The 18,844-nt window shown below is 54.8% G+C and overlaps 1 protein-coding gene across 3 annotated transcripts in view; it reads right to left on the reverse strand.

The window, feature by feature from the left end:
- Positions 1–449: 449 nt before the first annotated feature.
- The window catches only part of R3HDM2 (R3H domain containing 2), a 30,913-nt gene continuing 12,518 nt past the window's right edge, over positions 450–18,844 (reverse strand). Inside the window, exons 3-24 of one of the 3 annotated variants that reach the window (XM_082073683.1) lie at positions 18,385–18,426; positions 18,161–18,247; positions 16,809–16,935; positions 15,308–15,386; positions 14,617–14,676; positions 14,287–14,427; positions 13,784–13,892; positions 13,145–13,222; positions 11,423–11,454; positions 9,581–9,813; positions 8,624–8,778; positions 8,085–8,174; positions 7,234–7,476; positions 6,516–6,642; positions 5,864–6,099; positions 5,328–5,482; positions 4,326–4,426; positions 3,462–3,631; positions 3,191–3,335; positions 3,013–3,113; positions 2,731–2,815; positions 450–1,046 (exon numbers count right to left, since the gene is read on the reverse strand). In XM_082073683.1, coding sequence (XP_081929809.1) covers positions 703–1,046; positions 2,731–2,815; positions 3,013–3,113; positions 3,191–3,335; positions 3,462–3,631; positions 4,326–4,426; positions 5,328–5,482; positions 5,864–6,099; positions 6,516–6,642; positions 7,234–7,476; positions 8,085–8,174; positions 8,624–8,778; positions 9,581–9,813; positions 11,423–11,454; positions 13,145–13,222; positions 13,784–13,892; positions 14,287–14,427; positions 14,617–14,676; positions 15,308–15,386; positions 16,809–16,935; positions 18,161–18,247; positions 18,385–18,426 — 2,940 coding nt within the window. In that variant the 3' untranslated portion in view covers positions 450–702. Of the gene's footprint in view, positions 1,047–2,730; positions 2,816–3,012; positions 3,114–3,190; positions 3,336–3,461; positions 3,632–4,325; positions 4,427–5,327; positions 5,483–5,863; positions 6,100–6,515; positions 6,643–7,233; positions 7,477–8,084; positions 8,175–8,623; positions 8,779–9,580; positions 9,814–11,422; positions 11,455–13,144; positions 13,241–13,783; positions 13,893–14,286; positions 14,428–14,616; positions 14,677–15,307; positions 15,387–16,808; positions 16,936–18,160; positions 18,248–18,384; positions 18,427–18,844 lie in introns of all 3 variants that reach the window. The other 2 variants (XM_082073682.1, XM_082073684.1) reach the window with 2 other exon arrangements.

Below are 18,844 nucleotides of genomic sequence, written 5' to 3' on the forward strand. Positions count from 1 at the left end.
TTTCACATGTTTTTCCTTTTTCCAGGTATTTTTCCCATTGTACAGTTTGGGAATAGTCCCAACTACGCAGCTGAAGTTTTATAGTGTATTTTCACGTGTAACTACCAGTTACCTGGCAACACCTGCACCTACTCCTGTCATCGGGGGGAATATGTTGCTGGGGGTACAGTGGGACCACCCTGCACCCCCATTCTTGCCATTGCACAGCGAGGCTGCGAACACCAGACAGGGGGGACCAACCCTTCTGCTCCCCCATTGTCGTCTCAGGCAGCACAGGCAGCTCCAGCTCTGGTACAGAACAGCAAAGCAGCAGGAAAGTGATGGACAAGTTTTCTTTTTATATTTAAAAACGCCCCCCACCCCCCCCCCAAATAAAATAAAACCAAAAATAACCCTCCCCCTCCCTCCCTCCCCCCAAATAATAATCAGATTAAATAAAATGTGCAGTGAACATACCAATCAACACCTGTATGTGCGGTTCAACACAGTGCTTAACAAAACAATATACACAGGGGAAGGTGGGCGGGCACGGGCATCACTCCAAAAATAATAATTAAAAAAAAAAAAAAAAGAAATCGATTTCTTGTCTCTTAATTATGTCCATATAAATATATCCAGGAAGGAGGGCGAGAGGGCGGGAGGGCAGAAAGGAGGAGGCAGAGGGAAGTGCCCACGGTCCAGTGTGTGGGGTGCCCGCGCGCCCTACTGCGAGCTGGCCCGCTCCAGCACCCGCAGGTCGTAGTTCTTTTTGGCCACGCGCAGCTTGAAGCGGCTGAGGGAGTTGTTGAGGCGGAGGGAGGCGTTCTGGGCAGCCAGCGGGCTGGGGAACACGGCCACGATGGTGTATAAGGCAGCGAGGTCACTGTGCCTGCCGTTCTCCGGAGTCCCGGCGCTGTCGCCGCCGCCGCCGTCTCCGCGCCGCCCCTGAGTCTCTTTGAGCCACTGGATTTTGGCACCGGCCATGGCGAGCTGGGTGAAGAGCTTGTCGGCCTCTGTCCGCGTGATGCCCTCGGGCAGGTCTGTCACCTCCAGCACTCGGCCCAGCACTGCGGGGAGAAACAGCGTCAGAGGTGCCAGCAGCACAGGGGAGCTGACACCCAGGAAAGCAGCGCGGTGCGGAGCTGTCCCCACGCTGGTTGGACCCAAAACGGGTTGATTTCCTTCCTGCATTACAAACCTTTCTGTTTCCCAGCCCGCACGCTCATGATTTGCACTCAGGTTGAGAACAAGCAGATCCCAGCCCAGCACAGGGTTCATGGTTTGAATCGCTCTGCTCTGAGAGCCAAGGACACTCTGAGCTCTGCCCACAGGGGTGAGGCAGCGAGGAAGGGGATGGACGGACAGAGCTGGACTGACACCCACACGGAGCAACCACAGTGTTCCAGCCCATTAGCATCCTGCTCATTATTTAAGGAGAGTTGGGAGCTGGGATCTTCTGGTTGTCTGTTCCGCTCTCTCTCTGGGGTGCAGATGGGGGAGTTTTGGTTGGGACGCTTAGTTCGGTTTTTACCATTTTGCAGAAGCCTTTGAGCCTTTCTGCCTTTCTCCTCTTTTCTCTCTCTGGGATCGGCTTTGGGACCAGGTGCTGTTTCCTGGCACTGGCTGCTCAGCATGAGTATCTTTTATTTCTATTTTCTATCTATATTTACTAGTAGCGAATTAGTATTTTGTTATTTTATTAAACTGTGTTGATCTCAATCCAAGTTTTTCCCTTCTGATTCTCTCCCCTGTTGGGGGGTGAGTGAGCGGCTGCGTGGTTGTACCACCAGCTGGGGTTCAACCACAACACCCCCACATTCGCAATGTTTGGCTTTCCCAGGCGTTCCCACCCTGATCTTTGGGCACCGGGATGGGGAGGTAGCGCAGCGCTCTGCCCTCTGTCCCCGGGAGGGAGAAGGACAAGGCTGCGCCACCGCGGACGTCGACACGTGCAGATCCCGACCGCGCTTCTCCAGCGTCACACCAACCTCTTTGCGCTGTGGTACCCAAACACTCCTGCTGCCTCCTGGCTCCAGCCCCGGCTTTTGGGCTTAGCGGAGGGCTGGCTGAATGGATTCTTTGCTAATATTAACGCGGCATGTAACGAACACGCCAGCCGCGGGGAGGGGGACAGCTCTCTGGCAAGCAGCTCTTAAAGGGCCCCCCGCGGCCAGCTGCTGTTGCTGCTGTGACATGGAGGTGACACAGGGGACAAGCATGAAGCCTCTGGTGAAGACTGTCTCCCTTCCAGGCTGGCTGGCTCGTGCCCAGCTAGCAAGTCTTGTGTTGCTGCAGGGAGAGGACAGACACGTCCCTCTTCTTCCCCCCGCGATGAGCGAGCGGAGACCCCCCAATGTGAGGGAGCCCCTTCCCTTCTGGGGAGAAATGACCCCCTGGGGATTTCAGCCACACCTGGAGGATCCCAAAGCCCTTTACAAAGACAAGAGCTCTGCAGCTCCTGGTCCCACTGGGAAATGGATGAACAAACCAGTTGGGAAGGCAATGATGGGGACAAGATGACTCAGGGCTTTGGACACTCACTTTCTGCTGCCAAAGAGGAATAAAATCCCGGGAGTTCTGCCAGCTCCATCATTCCAACCCCCATAAAAGCAGGAACAGGGCCCAGGTGGCCACAGGTTCTGTGGGATGCTGATGTGGGCAGACACGGCATCTGGAGTCTCTGCCAATGCCAACTACACACGTGCACCGGGGACCAGCCGAAGGGGGAACCGCTTGGGGAGGGTCACTTGCCTACATCGCTGGTCCCAAGGTCAGTGGACGCAGACTTGAGGGCCTGTCGCTTGCTCCGGTTTCCATGTTTCATTCCAGTCTGCCCCTTTAAAGAATAAAAACGGCAGCGTGTCACCCGAGAGACGCCGCGGCCTCGCAGTGCCCACGGAGCACCTGGGGGCAAGACCCAACTTGACTAGGCCACGGCTGTGAAGGCGAATGAAGGAACCTCAATGAACCTTGCACCCCCTGTCGCTTTTGAGGTCTGCGCCCGGGACAGTGAAAGGGTTGGGGGGGGTTTACCTGGTGTGCATTGTAGTTGGGCTGGTTGTGGAGCAGCGGCGGGGGGCAGATGGACAGGTTATACTGCAGGGGCTGGCCCAGCAATGAGTAGCGCCCGTCACCTGCAAAAAGGAAGCAAATAGTTGAAGAAATCGTAGGACAGACCCAGCCATGTGCTGTCTCTGTTCCTTCCCCTTACCTTGTGCTGGGCCCATGGGCCGGGGGAACTGTGTGAGGACGGGGAGGGGGCTCAGCCCCGTGCAGACGCTGTTGAGGTTGGTGACAGGAGACGGCGTTGGGGACTGGGTGGGGGACGTGATGGGGCTGCTCAGCTGGGTGCTGGCCTGGGGGGGGGAAAAGCGTTAGACAGCCCCGGTGCTCGTGACCACCATGGGATGACCCCAGCACGGACACTGGGGTCCTCTCCCTCCCCCAAAGACGAGCTGCTTTCTTCCCAGTCCCCTCAATACCTGGGCGCTGGCGTCTGGGTTGTACATGTCTCCTGGCTTCTGCCCCCGCTGGTCCAGGCTGTAGTACTTACAGTGGCTCCACTGCACCACGGGAGGGTTCTGGGGGGGCTGGGGGCCGTTGGGTACATTCAGCTGCATCACAACCACACCAGGGCCTGAAGGAGTCACCCCTGGGGAGAGACGACAGCAGCAGTATTGCCCGGGCTCTGCACGGGGATGCTGCTGCTCCACAACTTCGCACTCTTCCCTACAACACTCCCTTTGTGCTCTTTCTTCTGCTGAAAACCCCCCCACCAAGACCTGGCCAGAATCTCTCTCTGTTATCACAGTTTACATCAGAGAGCGATGACTTTTAACCCAGAAGAAACGTGAGCAGAGGGGCCAAGCTGAAGGGAACTCGGGTGACCTCTCTGAGCATCACAGCAAAACTTTAGGCAGAAGATCCAATGCCAGAGCTGCGCATGGAGCTCAAGGATCCTGGTTCCAGCTCTGTCCCCAATTCACCAGCCCCAGCAGATGGAGCAGGATGCAGGAATCCTGATGCTCCGCCATCCACGCTGCTTCCATGAACTGTCCTGCTGACACTGAGCCGCGTTGCCAGCAGATGGAGTCTCAGCATCGCCCACAGCAGCTCCCTCTGCCCGCTCCCACCCACCATGGCAAAGAGATGCCCGGCACAGGCCAAAGTCGCCGTGCCACGTTCTGATAACGCCCAGCGGGTTGTGGGATGGGTGAGAATGAGGAAAAGCCCGTTGCGCAGAAGCTGCCGGATTGGCCGTGAAGCGGCAGCTCCGTTCACTCCGCAGCCCTTACAAAACCTGATGTGCAGAATCAGTGCCAGCGCTGAGCGGCAGCCGCTCTTACCTGAATACTGCTGCTGCATCTGTGGCGGGCTGCAGGGCGACGGGGACTGCGGCATCTGGTACTGGTCAGAGCCAGGTGGCTGAAGGAACCCCACCGAAGGGCTGTGGAGCAGAGAGAGCTCTGGTGAGGTGCTGGGGATGGGGAGAAACAGCTCGACCAGCTCCTCAGTATGTGAGTTGGTTGGAAACACAGCTGGCTGCGGAGGAACACGGTGCGGGACAGCTGCGGCCAGATGTGCTGACTCTGGGAGACAGGACTGGGTGAACTTGACAGCCAGCGTGTGCCCAGGTGGCCTAAAAGGCCACCAGCATCCTGGCTTGTATCAGGAATAGTGTGGCCAGCAGGACTAGAGGGGTGATTGTGCTGCTGTTCTGGGCACTGGGGAGGACAAACCTTGAATCCTGTGTTCAGTTTTGGGCCCCTCATCACCAGAAGGACATTGAAATACTGGAGAGAGTGCAGAGGAGGTGATGGAGCTGGTGAGGGGCTGGAGCACAAGTGTGATGGGAGCGGCTGAGGGACCTGGGGGGTTCAGCTGGAGAACAGGAGCTGAGGGGAGAACTTCTGATCTCTGAACTGCCTGAAAGGAGCTTGGAGCATGGAGGGGGTTGGTCTGTGCTCCCAAGTGATAAAACAAGAGGAAACGGCCTCAAGTTGCACCAGGGGAGGCTGAGGTTGGATATTAGGAAGAAATTCTTCCTGGAAAGGGCTGCTGGGCATTGAACAGGCTGCCCAGGGCAGTGCTGGAGTCACCATCCCTGGAGGGGTTTAAAAGGCGTTTAGATGAGGTTCTTAGGGACATGGTTTAGTGCTGGAGTTGGGTGAGGTTGTGCTTGGACTCGATGATCCTGAGGGTCTCTTCCAACCAAAATGCTTCTATGATTCTATGAAACTCAAGAGCTGGCCAGCACCTCTGGTGCCCGGCTGCAGGAGGGGGATGCTGTGCCCTCTCAGCCGGATCCTTTTCCCGCCCTGGGCAGGCCACAGATACAGCAGCTTTACCTGGTGCCGTTCTGCTGGGCAGTTGGGATGACGCTGTAGTAGATGGGTACCCCTCCAGCCTGAATTCCCCCCTGAACAGACTGGCTGGCTGGTACAAGCACTGGCTGCTGGAAGGGCTGCTGGACCACACTCTGGGACTCGTTGGCCACAGGAACCTGCGCAGGGAGGAAAGAAGCAGCCCCATGGAACAACAGGTAACCGAGCAGGAAGAACTGGCCCTAGAGACACCAGTGAGGTCTATACAAGGTAGAAGAGATGCCAGATGGTTGTCTACTGCATCCCTGAGCTGTCTTGCCCAGGCAAGGGCGGCCCCTCCAGCTTTTCTGCAAACGCAATAGCACTCAGACATGTCCCACGCAAATTCCAACGTGGACGTGCCCTTCCCAAGCTGGCCAGCATGCACTGTATTCTCCAGGTGAATAAATCTCTGTCTTTGGCTCTGTCGCTCATGCTCAGAACAGGGCACGTCCCACAAGGCCTGCACAGCTGAGGGTCCGTCCCCAGCAGCCCCTCGTCAAACAGCAACCGCTGCCTACCTGGTACGAAGGAAGCGGAGTGTACTGCACCATCAGGCCTTGCATCTGGCTCCCCATCCCGCTCCTCTGGCTGCTGAGAAGGCCGGGGGGCTGTGCCTGCTGCACCCCCATCATACTCTGCATCTGGCCCCCCATGCTGTTCCTCTGGCTGTTGAGGAGCCCAGGGGGCTGCGCCTGCTGCACTCCCATCACACCTTGGTACGTTTGCTGCTGGTTGGACATCACTGGCTGTAAACCTGTCAGAACGAGGTTTAAATGGCACAAGGTTCCTCAAAAGAGACAGCCTGAGGCTTGGCATATGAGGGCTCAGATGCTGCTTTGCCCCACCTCTTGCTGGAGAATGGGAAAAGGGCTTCTCTTGTGGCAAATGTAAAACACCTGAAAGAAGCTCCTGGCTTTAAATCCACCGTGCGGCACCTCGGTGCGTGATACACGCTGAGAGGGTGGGAAAAGCCTAAACCAGCCTTTGCAGCCAAGCCAATTTCAACTTGTGTTTGCACCAGCAAGAGACGCTCTATAGGCAGCAAGTCCAGCAAGGAGGAGACAGGGAAGAACAGCCCGGCCCCAGACAGCGCACGGGAGACCCCCAAGAGCCAACATGAGCGGTGGGAAAGGGAAACGTGCCCCACCTCCCCACTCTGCACCCCCTTACCAGGCTGCTGGGACTGCTGGGGGAGCTGCTGAGTGCGCTGGGAGCTGTAGGCCACTGGGTGACTGAGAGATCGGTATTGCTGGCTGGAGTTCTGGTACTGCCCAGGAGGGTAGTAAGAAACCTGAATCTATCACAATGAAGAAAACACGGCGATGAGAACACAAGAGGGAGCGGGACCAAGCAAGCTGGTCCCCTAGGAGCAGTTTCCTCTCTCACCTGGCCTGGCTTCTGCTGAAGGAAACCACCCAGGGCTTTGGCTCTGGCCAGATGGAAGCTCCTCGGGGAACCGCGGCCCCTTCCCGCTCCTCCCAGCCTCCACAACCAAGCCCTTCCCAGCACAGCAGTGCAAGAGCACAGGAGGAACCATCCTCATCACAGCTCAGGGGAACAATCCCAGAGCTCATAATGGCCTGCAGGACCCCAAGGGGATCTTAGAGCTGTCAGTCCTGAGCCTCATCACTGTCCCTCCCCAGAACTACAAGCCAGGAATGGCCAGGGGGGCCTCCAAAGAAGTGCCTTGTGAGCTCAGAGGGACAAGGGGGTGCAGCAGGGACACATGCCAACCTGGAGCTTGGACCCCTGTGTGTCCATCCATCACGAAAAGGAAGGTACCCGCTCTCAAGGAACGGTTGGTTCTCTGGGCTGCTCCCTGGTAGCCCCTTTCCCAACAGCTCCGGGCCAAAATGAACGTCCCCTCTGGGCTCGCGCGTGTTCTTACTTGCTGGGGAGGCTGAATGTAGCCCTGGGGCTGCAGCACCTGCTGTGTGGGGGCTGTGTGCCCTGAGGCAGAGTAGTTGGAGGTGGGAATGGGCTGCCCAGGGGTTGCCATGATGAATCCTGTCTGCTGAGGATGCTGGGAGATGAGGGATGACTGGAACATGGCCGAGGAAGGATCCGGTGCTTCCGTGGAGCCCTGCCGGCTGAGGCTGATCTGCCCAAAGGGGTTGCTGAGTTCATCAGCCTGCATTGGGGTAAGCGGGAAGGATGGAGGAGGACAGCGTGGAGGACAACAACATGTAGGACATCACTCTGCTGAGTACATTCCAGACCCCTTCTCCCTAATCTGTGTGGAGGGGCTCGCCCAGCAAAAGTCCCCAGCAATGAGCCACAGACCGAGAGCATCCTGCAGGACAGGGGGCAGGAGCATGCGAGGGGCCCAAACACTCAGCGGACACTGGTGACATGCAGGGCCTCACAGGGCCAGGGGTGGCCCCAAGCACAGAGGCCACGTCCCATGGGGCGCACCCTTCGCGGTGGAGACAACACAGCGGCCGACTGGGAGCACGGGGCATCCACAGCCCCCGGGCTCCATCGCTGGGCATGAGCGTCGCTTCCCAGCGGAGCTCCGGGCTCAGCGCTTGCCCTTCCCCAGGCTCTTTCCAACATCAGTGCCCTGCCCCTACATGTCCCACAGCCTCGGATATCCCACTGCCTTGACCCCAAAGCCTCCATGAACCCCAAACCCGCTGGGTTTGTCTGCGACATACCTGATTAACAAAAGCTCATACAACACAAACACAGCACGTGAGTACAACAGAGACAGTGCAGAAGAGGAAATGGGGTTTATACCAGGTTGTACTGCTGGGGTGGAGAGACTGGCAAGAGGACTTGGGGGCAGGAGCTTGGAGAATACTGAACGGGCTGCAGCGCTGGGACCGGCTGAGACCAGCAGAGAAGGGAGTGGAGGAGAGATTCAGGTGGGAAAAGGGCAGGAGGGTGAGGAAGGAAGGAGAGAAAGAAGGAACAACCAGGTTAGTCAAGTGAGCCAACTGCAAACACACAGAGGGGGCATTGCAGGGGGGTGGAAAGCACAGAGACCAGAACAGGGGGGGCGTTCGTCTTTCTGTGAAGACACACAGCCCAGCCAGTTGCTTTGTGGAAGGCTGAGCATGTCCACAAAGCAGCTCTCGCCTGGCATGAACGGTGACACAAGGCCCCAAAGGCCAGCGGTGGCCAACAGCGGCGGGAGAGTGCAACCTCTGTATTGACCCCACTCTGTTGTGTGCGGCACCACTCTTCTCTTCCCTATGTGCCCCTCTCTCTGCTTCTACCTCCCACCCACGAGCCCGAGGAGCTCCCGGAGCCCTGGACACGGCGCAGCGACTCACCTGGGACAGCATGTGGTTACTCATGGCTGGCGGCTGCTGGGCTGCGGGCGCCAGGCCCTGGGGCTGCGGCTGCGGGGCTGTGCAGGGCAGGAGGCCGCGGCTGGGCTGTGACGAAGGGGGTTGGCTGCATGCTTCAGGGGCACCGAGTACCAAACCTGGAACAGAGAAAGGCATGGCAGGGTTGGTACCTGGCAGAGAAAAACATCGGGAGGATGGGGGTCAGATCCTGTCACTGTGTCTGGCACATCCCTGCCCATTCAGATGATGCCAACCGTGTTCCATTTCAACCAGTGTGCTGGTTGGACCCAAAACGGGTCAATTTTCTTCCTGCATTACAAACCTTTCTCTTTCCCAGCCAGCACGCTCATGATTTGCACTCAGGTTGAGAACAAGCAGATCCCAGCCCAGCACAGGGTTCATGGTTTGAATCGCTCTGCTCTGAGAGCCAAGGACACTCTGAGCTCTGCCCACAGGGGTGAGGCAGCGAGGAAGGGGATGGATGGACAGAGTTTTTGGTTGGGACGTTTAGTTCGGCTTTTACCATTTTGCAGAGGCCTCTGAGCCTTTCTGCCTTTCTCCTCTTTTCTCTCTCTGGGATCGGCTTTGGGACCAGGTGCCGTTTCCTGGCACTGGCTGCTCAGCGTGTTCATGAGGAATTGCCTTGACTATCTTTTATTTCTATTTTCTATCTATATTTACTAGTAGTGTATTAGTATTTTGCTATTTAATTAAACTGTGTTGATCTCAATCCAAGTTTCTCCCTTCCCTTCTGATCCTCTCCCCTACTGGGGGGGTGTGGGAGGGAGCGAGTGAGCGGCTGTGTGGTTGAATTGCCAACTCAGGTTCAACCACAACAACCTGTCACTGACCAGAGTGTCATGAGCTCGTCCTCCAGCCCCTAGTCCACGTCTTCCAGGTGCCCTTTGGCAGGAGGTGTGCGGGGAAACAGTTCAGTACCTGCCCGGGACGTTCTGCTGGCAGCGCTGCCTTTGCTGCTCCCGATGCTGTCCCCCCGCGTCAGGATGGAGATGCCGCTGAAGCTGCTGGCTTTGGTAACGGGCGGTCGCAGGCTGCGGATGGAGCCGTCTGAGTCTGTGCTGCTCCACGGCCGAGGCTCCAGCGACTTGACCTCGCTCTCCGTGCTGCTCTGGCGGCTGCCCGAGGCGCGGTTCAAACCGTCCCGGTTGCTCCTGGGGAGAGCAGGGGAGTCAGACGGCGGCTGCGGCGTAGAGGGGCAGCAGCAGGACCTGCGGGCAACGCCGCGGTAGCCACGGCAGCCGGCTCTGCCACACGGCGCTTCACGTATGGATCTGACAGCAACAACCAACCCAGGTCACAGCGTTCTTGGGCATGCACTGTGAACACCCAACCACTGCTCATCTCCTTGGCGTGTGTTGAGAGCCCTTGGCCCCAGCCAGAGCCCAGCCTGGAAGGGAAGCCAGGCCGGTCAGAGCACGATCCCTCGCTAAAGCCTTGTCTCAGAACAGGGAGCTTTTAACAGAGGCCTCGAGACACGGCTGAGATCTTGTGAGACCACTTTCCACACCGGTCCTGCTACAGCTTTCTGCCCACAGGCTGGGATATCATTATGCTCAGAGCTGTGCTCCCACTGATCATCCTTCCTCGGCCCCACAGCAGGTCTGGCCATAGCAGGACTCGGTGGAGCATCAGCAGAACATTCCAAGCAGTAAACTTGGTTTATCAGCCCAGTAAAGGATCGTAAGCAGAGGAATGGGCTCCTGGGCCTTTGCTGGGGAGGAACGGTGAAGGCAACACTGGGAGAGGTGCTCATGTAACGCTGCACTTGTGGAGGGGAAAAGATTGGAAGGAACTTCTGAGGTGATGTCCTGGGCTGCTGGGAGCACTTGAGAGACAAAACACATCTATTGGAAAACCAGTACAAGGGTTATTCCCCTAAAGGAGTGAAGGAATTGGGACTACGCAGCCTCGAACCCCAAAGTACAGCTGACCTAACAAGCACCGCTGTCAAGCTCAGCCTCTGCAGCCTGAACTCTGAAGTCTCTCCCCACTATGGAAAGCACAAAACAAAGACAGCAGGTTAGCAAAGCCCTTTAGGGACCGTGCACAACAGCTCCTGGCTGCAGCTCAGCTCCTAAAGTCCATGTAACTGTGCTGAGGACACCGCGTTTTCCATGGAGATGTCTCTCTAAGGACAGCCCGAGCCACACGAGGGACTGAGGACACAGCCAAAGCTGTTCCTGCACCTCCTTGGATCCTTCTGGCCCGTTCCTGCACAGAGACGCTTCATCTCTAGAGCTCCAGCTATTAAACGAGAGGCCAGCAGGGTTCACACGAACACGCTGCTCAAACATGCTCCCAGTGCCCTCTGCAGAAATAAGAGCCTGAGACACCTCGTTGCCACCATTGAGTAGCGTGGCGTTTATAATCGGCGATTAGGGACAACCCCACCTTGTCTGGGTGCTGATCTGCCACTGTAGGGGCTTCCCTGTCCTTTGGGTTTCCCCATTCCTCCCTGCCATTCACCTCCCACCCCTCCGTTTTAACTGATGAATCAGCAAAGAAAGGACTCCGGAGTTGATGTTGCAAAGAATACAACTTCACTAACTCCACAAGCAGCCATGCATGGGGCAAACTCGCTCAGCAGGACGATGTACAAAAGAAGTCACACCGAGATACCTAAAAATCTGCCTTCATTTGTGAGAACTAGAAGAAAAGCCTTCTTTGGAGATTCTGTCGGTTAACATCAGAAAGAAGCATCGTTACGGAGCCACGCAGGCCTCGCAGAGGTACAAACAGTGTCTGCGAAACAGCACTAACCTGCTGTCGGTGAGATATCCGTTCTGGCCAGCCTGGGAGCGCCGAAGAGACGTGGAGATGGGAAGGAAAGAAAAGGAGACTTAGAAACTTTGAAAACAGCAAACCCAGGTGATTTCAAAGCAAAGAGGAGCATGACTGACAGCATGGGGCTTGGACACAGTTGATGCTATACACCAGTTATGTGGTCACTCCGGAGTCTTGCTGAGCCCTCCGCACCCCAGTCCCATTGGACTCTCCACCCAGGCCGTCAGGAGCCTTTCCTGATACCTGCGACCCCGGGATCTCTCAAGAGTTCAAAAATCTCAGTTCTCAACTCCTGACTTCCTTGCTCTAAGGCAGCTGCGCTGGTTGGACTGAAAACGGGTTAATTTACATCCTGGAGTGACAAACCTTTCTCTTTCCCAGCCAGCACGCTCATGATTTGCACTCAGGTTGAGAACAAGCAGATCCCAGCCCAGCACAGGGTTCATGGTTTGAATCGCTCTGCTCTGAGAGCCAAGGACACTCTGAGCTCTGCCCACAGGGGTGAGGCAGCGAGGAAGGGGATGGACGGACAGAGCTGGACTGACACCCACACGGAGCAATCACAGTGTTCCAGCCCATTAGCATCCTGCTCATTATTTAAGGAGAGTTGGGATCTTCTGGTTGTCTGTTCCACTCTCTCTATGGGGCGCAGCCGGGGGAGTTTTTGGTTGGGACGTTTAGTTTGGCTTTTACCATTTTGCAGAGGCCTCTGAGCCTTTCTGCCTTTCTCCTCTTTTCTCTCTCTGGGATCGGCTTTGGGACCAGGTGCCGTTCCCTGGCACTGGCTGCTCAGCGTGTTCATGAGGAATCGCCTTGACTATCTTTTATTTCTATTTTATATACTAGTAGTGTATTAGTATTTTGTTATTTTATTAAACTGTGTTATCTCAATCCAAGTTTCTCCCTTCTGATTCTCTCCCCTGTTGTGGGGGGTGAGTGAGTGGCTGTGTGGTTGTATTGCCAGCTCCGGTGAAACCACAGCAGCAGCTTTGTCAATGGAACAATTAAGGCCAGACATACAACATCCTCCTCTCTTCCCGCTAGGACAAATGAAAGGCACCGTCCCCAAGACTCTCAAAAGCAGCAGCGAAAGGAGCTGGACTCTGAACATGATCCACGACAGATGGGCACTTGGAATCGCCCCCGATCGCAGCGTTTGGCACGGCGTGGGGAGCTGCCTCCAGGACGGCGCTCAGCGCAGCAGCCCGAGCCAGACGTGAGCCAGGAACGCTGCTCCCGCTTCGAGGAGATCTCAAGGAAGCCACAACCCAGCCAGACACTTGGCGAGGAAGACAATAAACGTGCTGCTCAGCTCCAGCCTGTACAGCCACAAAGCTCCGCCTGATGCTCCAAGGCCAGCGCAGCTCGGTCAGGAGCTCAAAGCTGCGCTGGAGAGAAGCTGGCGGAGCTTATAATCCTGATGGGCAGCAAGGAGAAAAACTGCCTTGTGTCAGTCCCCACGCATCCATTGCCCCCAAAACAGGGAGTTTGGGAATGAGCAGACTGGGGAGGTGCGGCTCCTCTATCTTGGTGTCTTAGACATCTTTGTTAGGAGCTCGAATTCAATGGTAAATACCAAGAACACTGGGATATTTGTTGAAAAGGCAATGGTGAGATCTGACCTCTTTGTATATTAAAGGTCACCGTGTGCCGCAAAGTTCTGGGAGGGTACCTGGCAAGCGAGCCATCCAAGCTTACCTCTCGTGCAAATATCCGCTCCCTGACCCGCTGATACTCTTCCTCTCGCTCTTCTATAGATTTGCTCCTTCTCCCATCCTGCAAGGGGAGCCTGATCTGAAGGGACAAACACATCTCAGCGGGTCAGCGGTTGCCAACGGGAGCAGGGGGCACAGTCGGCTGCTGGTATTTTAACGCAGGGTGTGGATTACGGAGCGTGTGTGACGCCTGGACGCAAGGACGCAGCCTGTGCCTCTGCGCCCACCTTCTGGACACCTGTGTCTAGGGATTGACATCCTGGAGACCTTAGTGCCCTCCACCTCCTGGCTCAAGCGCAACCACTGAACTCTGCCTGATTTGGAAAGGACAGATCAGGAATATCAGACAGGTTGTTCCCGGGGGCCAAAAAACTAAAGGCCGCTCTTTGGAGCATTCAAAGGTACAGAAAACTCCCACAACCCACACAAACTCTTCATCCATTTCCACAGTAATTTGTAAAGGCTTCATTATGTATCTAGAAGCTGCTTCTTGGGTGGGGTGGAGGCTTCTATTAAATAAGGTTATTGCAGGAAATCCGAGAGAAATTTGGAGTTGTTCTCAGCTGAGAAAGTTGCGTTTGACTTTCAGGCAGTACGCAGATATCCCATCGCCACCCCTTACCTGATTATCATCTCTGTCCATGCTGGTATCATCTCGTTTGAGGATAAACCTCTGCGGGAACTCTGCATTCTTCTCATCTTTGATGTGCTCAGAAAACCTCTGCTCAGGGCTGCGGGAAGAAACAGCCCCGGTGAGACGGGTGAAAATGGGCACAGAACTGAGGGCAAGGGAGGGCAAGGGAGGGCAAGGGAGGGCAAGGGAGGGCAAGGGAGGGCAAGGGAGGGCAAGGGAGGGCAAGGGAGGGCAAGGGAGGGCAAGGGAGGGCAAGGGAGGGCAAGGGAGGGCAAGGGAGGGCAAGGGAGGGCAAGGGAGGGCAAGGGAGGGCAAGGGAGGGCAAGGGAGGGCAAGGGAGGGCAAGGGAGGGCAAGGGAGGGCAAGGGAGGGCAAGGGAGGGCAAGGGAGGGCAAGGGAGGGCAAGGGAGGGCAAGGGAGGGCAAGGGAGGGCAAGGGAGGGCAAGGGAGGGCAAGGGAGGGCAAGGGGATGCCAGCCCAGTTGTTCTTACATTCGTGTGTTACTGGTCTTGTTGATAATAACCGCCTTCCCAGTTTGGTCCACGTTATGGTCCATGCCGAAGTAGGCAGCCACCCGGTGCAGCAGCATCCTATGGTACGAGGTCATCTGAGGGAACTTCTTAAACTGATTGCTGAGGAGAGAGGAGAAAAGCCTCACAAATCAGAAGGTCTTAAAAGAGCCAAAGCTGCCCTGACACCAAAAGAGAGATTGAGGCTCAATGTGCCTCAACCAGACCCCAGATCAACCACTCTCTTCTCCCCTAGGTGCCCAGGCTCCTAAAGTGTAAGTTACAAACCTCTTTTTCATGATGATCACTTACTTGTTATCACTAATAAACTCCAGAATCTCCTGTTCTAACTTTAGTAGCATCATTCTATCCCTGTCAAGAAGAGAAAAATGAAAAAGCCGCCTTTAGAGACAGTGAAACGCAGTTTCGTATGCCTGGTGCCCCCCTCCCTGCGACACAGAAAAGTCACAAATACCCGCAGCAAGCAACACTATTAACCCAGCTTCACACACCAGGCATGGACCAAGGAAAACCCTCCATATTTTTTCATTTATAGTAAATTAATTGCCATTATTTTCAATTTCAAGTTGTTTTGCTAACAGTATTTGGTAATATTGAACCTCTGCTCTGCTGGAAGCTCCACTGGTAGAGACTTTTGGCTTGATGGGATGTACCCTGGTTATGGGGAGGGGAGGGGATTCCTTTAGAGCCTGGTGTTTGACAATCATTTCTAGCAAGGGTTTTAAAGCAATCAAGATTCCTTCCTGCTTGCATTCAAACAAATGACTTTCTATCTTTCTCTCTCTCCGTAATACACAATTACATGCTTTGATTGACTGCGGGATTTCAAATTACAGTTATAGTTGTTATTTCCATGCCGCCCCGGCTCCAGTAACGCTCTCTGAATCCCAAAAAGTCAAACACACTCTCAGGTGCTTTCTGTAGTCACCCCTCATCCCTGCTTCGCTCCATCAACAAGTTGTTTTACTGACGAGGGACCTACCGTGGGTTTTTTTTCAGTGTATTTACTAAAAATTCATGTAAATCTATTCCAGTGGAGTCCGTGTATTCCTGGCTGGAATCTGAAACAACAACAGCAGCAGCAGAATGAATTAAGGAAACACTGCGGTAGAACAGACTGAAGGATGATGTCCCCATATTTTTGCCCAAGGAGATTCAGCCTCATTCTCAGCGCCAGCTCTTTGTGACAGGAGGAAAACCCACCTTGTTAGAGAACTGAGCACCCTGGGCTCAAGTCCAGCTCCTAGGACCTGTTCTTTCCCTCTCCCCACACACTTTTTAATTTAAAAGTAATCACAGAAAAGAGTGTGTGTGCCACTGAATCCGCACCAGGGCAGAGGTGCTGTCTGTACATGGATTTCAGGTTCAGTTTGCTCACCAGACTAAACATGTATCTTTTAGCCATTTGTGTGTCCCAAAATCATACCGCAGAAACTCAGCTCACCTCTTTCACAGAATCACAGAACCGACTGGGTTGGAAAAGACCCCAGAGACCATCAAGTCCAACCCTTGGTCCAACTCCAGTCCATTGACTAGATCATGGCACTACGTGCCATGTGCAATCTCAGTTTAAAAACCTCCGGGACGATGAGTCCAGCACCTCCCTGGGCAGCCATTCCAATGCCTGACCACTCTCTGCACAGAATTGCTTTCTCATCTCCAGCCTCAATTTCCCCTGGCAGAGTTGAAGCCCATGGCCCCTTGTCCTATTGCTGATGCCTGGGAGAAGAGCCCAATCCCCACCTGGCTGGAACTGCCCTTCAGGTAGTTCTAGAGAGTGCTGAGCTCAGCTCTAAGCCTCCTCTTCTCCAGACTAAACAAGCCCAGCTCCCTCAGCCTCTCCCCATAGGGCTTGTGTTCAATCCCTTCCCCAGTCTTGTTGCTCTTCTCTGGACCCGCTCCAGCACTTCAATCTCTTTCCTGAGCTGAGGGGCCAGAACTGACCACAACACTCCAGGTGTGGCCTCCCCAGTGCAGAGCACAGGGGAAGGATCACTGCCCTTGTCCTGCTGACCACACTGGTTTGGATACAGGCCAGGATCCCATTGGCCTTCTTGGCCACCTGGGCACACTGGTGGCTCATGTTGAGCTTCCTGTCCATTAGTCCCCCAGGTCCCTTTGCCTGGCTGCTCTGCAGCCACTCTGTGCCCAGCCTGGAGCGCTGCAGGGGGTTGTTGTGGCCAAAGTGCAGGACCCGCCACTTGCCCTTGTTGAACTTCATCCCATTGGAATCAGCCCATTGTTCCCGTCTATCCAGACCCCCCTGCAGAGCCTCCTGCCTTCTTTGCAATCTCCCATCTTGCCACCCATCCCACTCCCATCTTGGCAGGTTTCATAACATCAAATTGAAACCAAAAAGCAAAAGTCTATGCAGTGGGTCTTTTGTGGTTTACACCTGCACATTTAAAAAGCCACCAGAGAACTGTTCTTGCAACAACTGTACCCCTGGCCAGCAGAATCAAAGCACGAAGACAGGACCTGACCTCGAGACAGCATCTTCCTTGGCACCTTTTCTTTATTCTTGTCTTTTTCTTCTTTCTCGGCCCCATCTTTCGTGGACTTTTCCTCTTCCTTGTCAGAGGGGCAGCTGACGTGCAACTGAATGATGTCCTGGAACAAACCAAACCAAACCAGGCTGCTCTGAGGCACCTGGACGCTGCCTGGAATCAGCAGCATGGCCGGAGATATCGGCAGCTGAGAAAGGCAGGAGATTCAGGTCTCAAACCTGAGACGGAGCAGCATCTCTCCCCACCCTCCTCCCAACAAGAAGCATTTGTGTGCTGCTTTCACTGAAAATGGGTTAATTTACATCCTGGAGTTACAAACCTTTCTCTTTCCCAGCCCGCACGCTCATGATTTGCACTCAGGTTGAGAACAAGCAGATCCCAGCCCAGCACAGGGTTCATGGTTTGAATCGCTCTGCTCTGAGAGCCAAGGACACTCTGAGCTCTGCCCACAGGGGTGAGGCAGCGAGGAAGGGGATGGACGGACAGAGCTGGACTGACACCCACACGGAGCAACCACAGTGTTCCAGCCCATAAGTGTCACACTAATTATTTAAGGAGAGTTGGGACCTTCTGGTTTTGGCTCTTCTGATCTCTTGGGTCCTTCTCTTTGCACTTTTTGGTGCAGCCGGGGGAGTTTTTGGTTGGGACATTTAGTTCGGCTTTTTACCATTTTGCAGAGGCCTCTGAGCCTTTCTGCCTTTCTCCTCTTTTCTCTCTCTGGGATCGGCTTTGGGACCAGGTGCCGTTCCCTGGCACTGGCTGCTCAGCGTGTTCATGGAGAATTGCCTTGACTATCTTTTATTTCTATTTTATATATATATTTACTAACAGTGTATTAGCATTTTGTCATTTTATTAAACTGTGTTGATCTCAATCCAAGTTTCTCCCTTTTGATTCTCTCCCTGTTCTGGAGGGTGAGTGAGCGGCTGTGTGGTTGTATTGCCAGCTCGGGTGAAACCACAACACTTGTTCAGGCTCTGACGGGACCCTCAACAGCATCTGTCGCTGTTGAAAACCCACCTTGCCCGGATCACCTCAGGATCGAAGGCATGTGCTTCCCTGCTCAAAGCTGATAAAATGCTGTTAATTTTGCACTCAGGAGTGTTTTGCCATGGCCAAAGCCCCAGGGTTTTGTGAAGGCCAAGGATCATTCCATTTTTGGAGGCCTAAGCTTGCACAACTCGAGTAGTTGTGGGTGCCTCAAAAGCAGCTTTCTGGGGGAAATTCTTGGCTCTCAGAGGCAAAAGCGTAGGACAGGACATCACTTTGAGCAAGATGTGGATATTCCAGGCTTCCCTGCTCCACAGTTTGTCTCATTCTAGGCCTACCTGGGACTCCAGCAACCCATCCACGAAGGGGCTAGATGATTCTTCACATACAGCCAAACTCCTGACCAGTTTAAGCTTCGAATTAGACTGGAGAAGGAAAAGAAAGGCTCTAGTTAGGACATCTCGCCCAAAACACACACACTTAATGCTGCTGCATTGCCAAGCCACTCGTGACTCAGCTTGGAATGGCCAAAAGGCGAAGGGGACATGGGAACAGGTCGTACCTTGGCTCTTTTTCTGGCGTGTCCATGACTCGATGTTCGCCTCTGTGGAGAAAAGAGAGAGAAGGTGAGCAGCTCAACCTGAACGTGCACACTGCAAACAGCATCTGCGGCGTAAAGCAGCATAACACCGAAGAAAATGGAAACACGTGCAAATAGGAAGAGCCGGAGCTCTGTCAGGTCCAAGATGGGCAAAAATGCTTAAGAAACTTCAGGTGGATTACAGAATCCCAGAGTGTCAGGGATTGGAAGGGACCTCGAAGCTCATCCAGTGCAATCCCCCCATGGAGCAGGAACACCCAGATGAGGTTCCACAGGAACCAGGCGGGTTGGAATGTCTGCACAGAAGGAGACTCCACAACCCCCTGGGCAGCCTGGGCCAGGCTCTGCCACCCTCACCACAAACAAGTTTCTGCTCAGATTTCAGTGGAACCTCCTGTGTTCCAGTTTGCACCCATTGCCC

This window comes from Streptopelia decaocto, assembly GCF_964273445.1.
Source record: "Streptopelia decaocto genome assembly, chromosome: 27".
Classification (NCBI taxonomy): Eukaryota; Metazoa; Chordata; class Aves; order Columbiformes; family Columbidae; genus Streptopelia; species Streptopelia decaocto.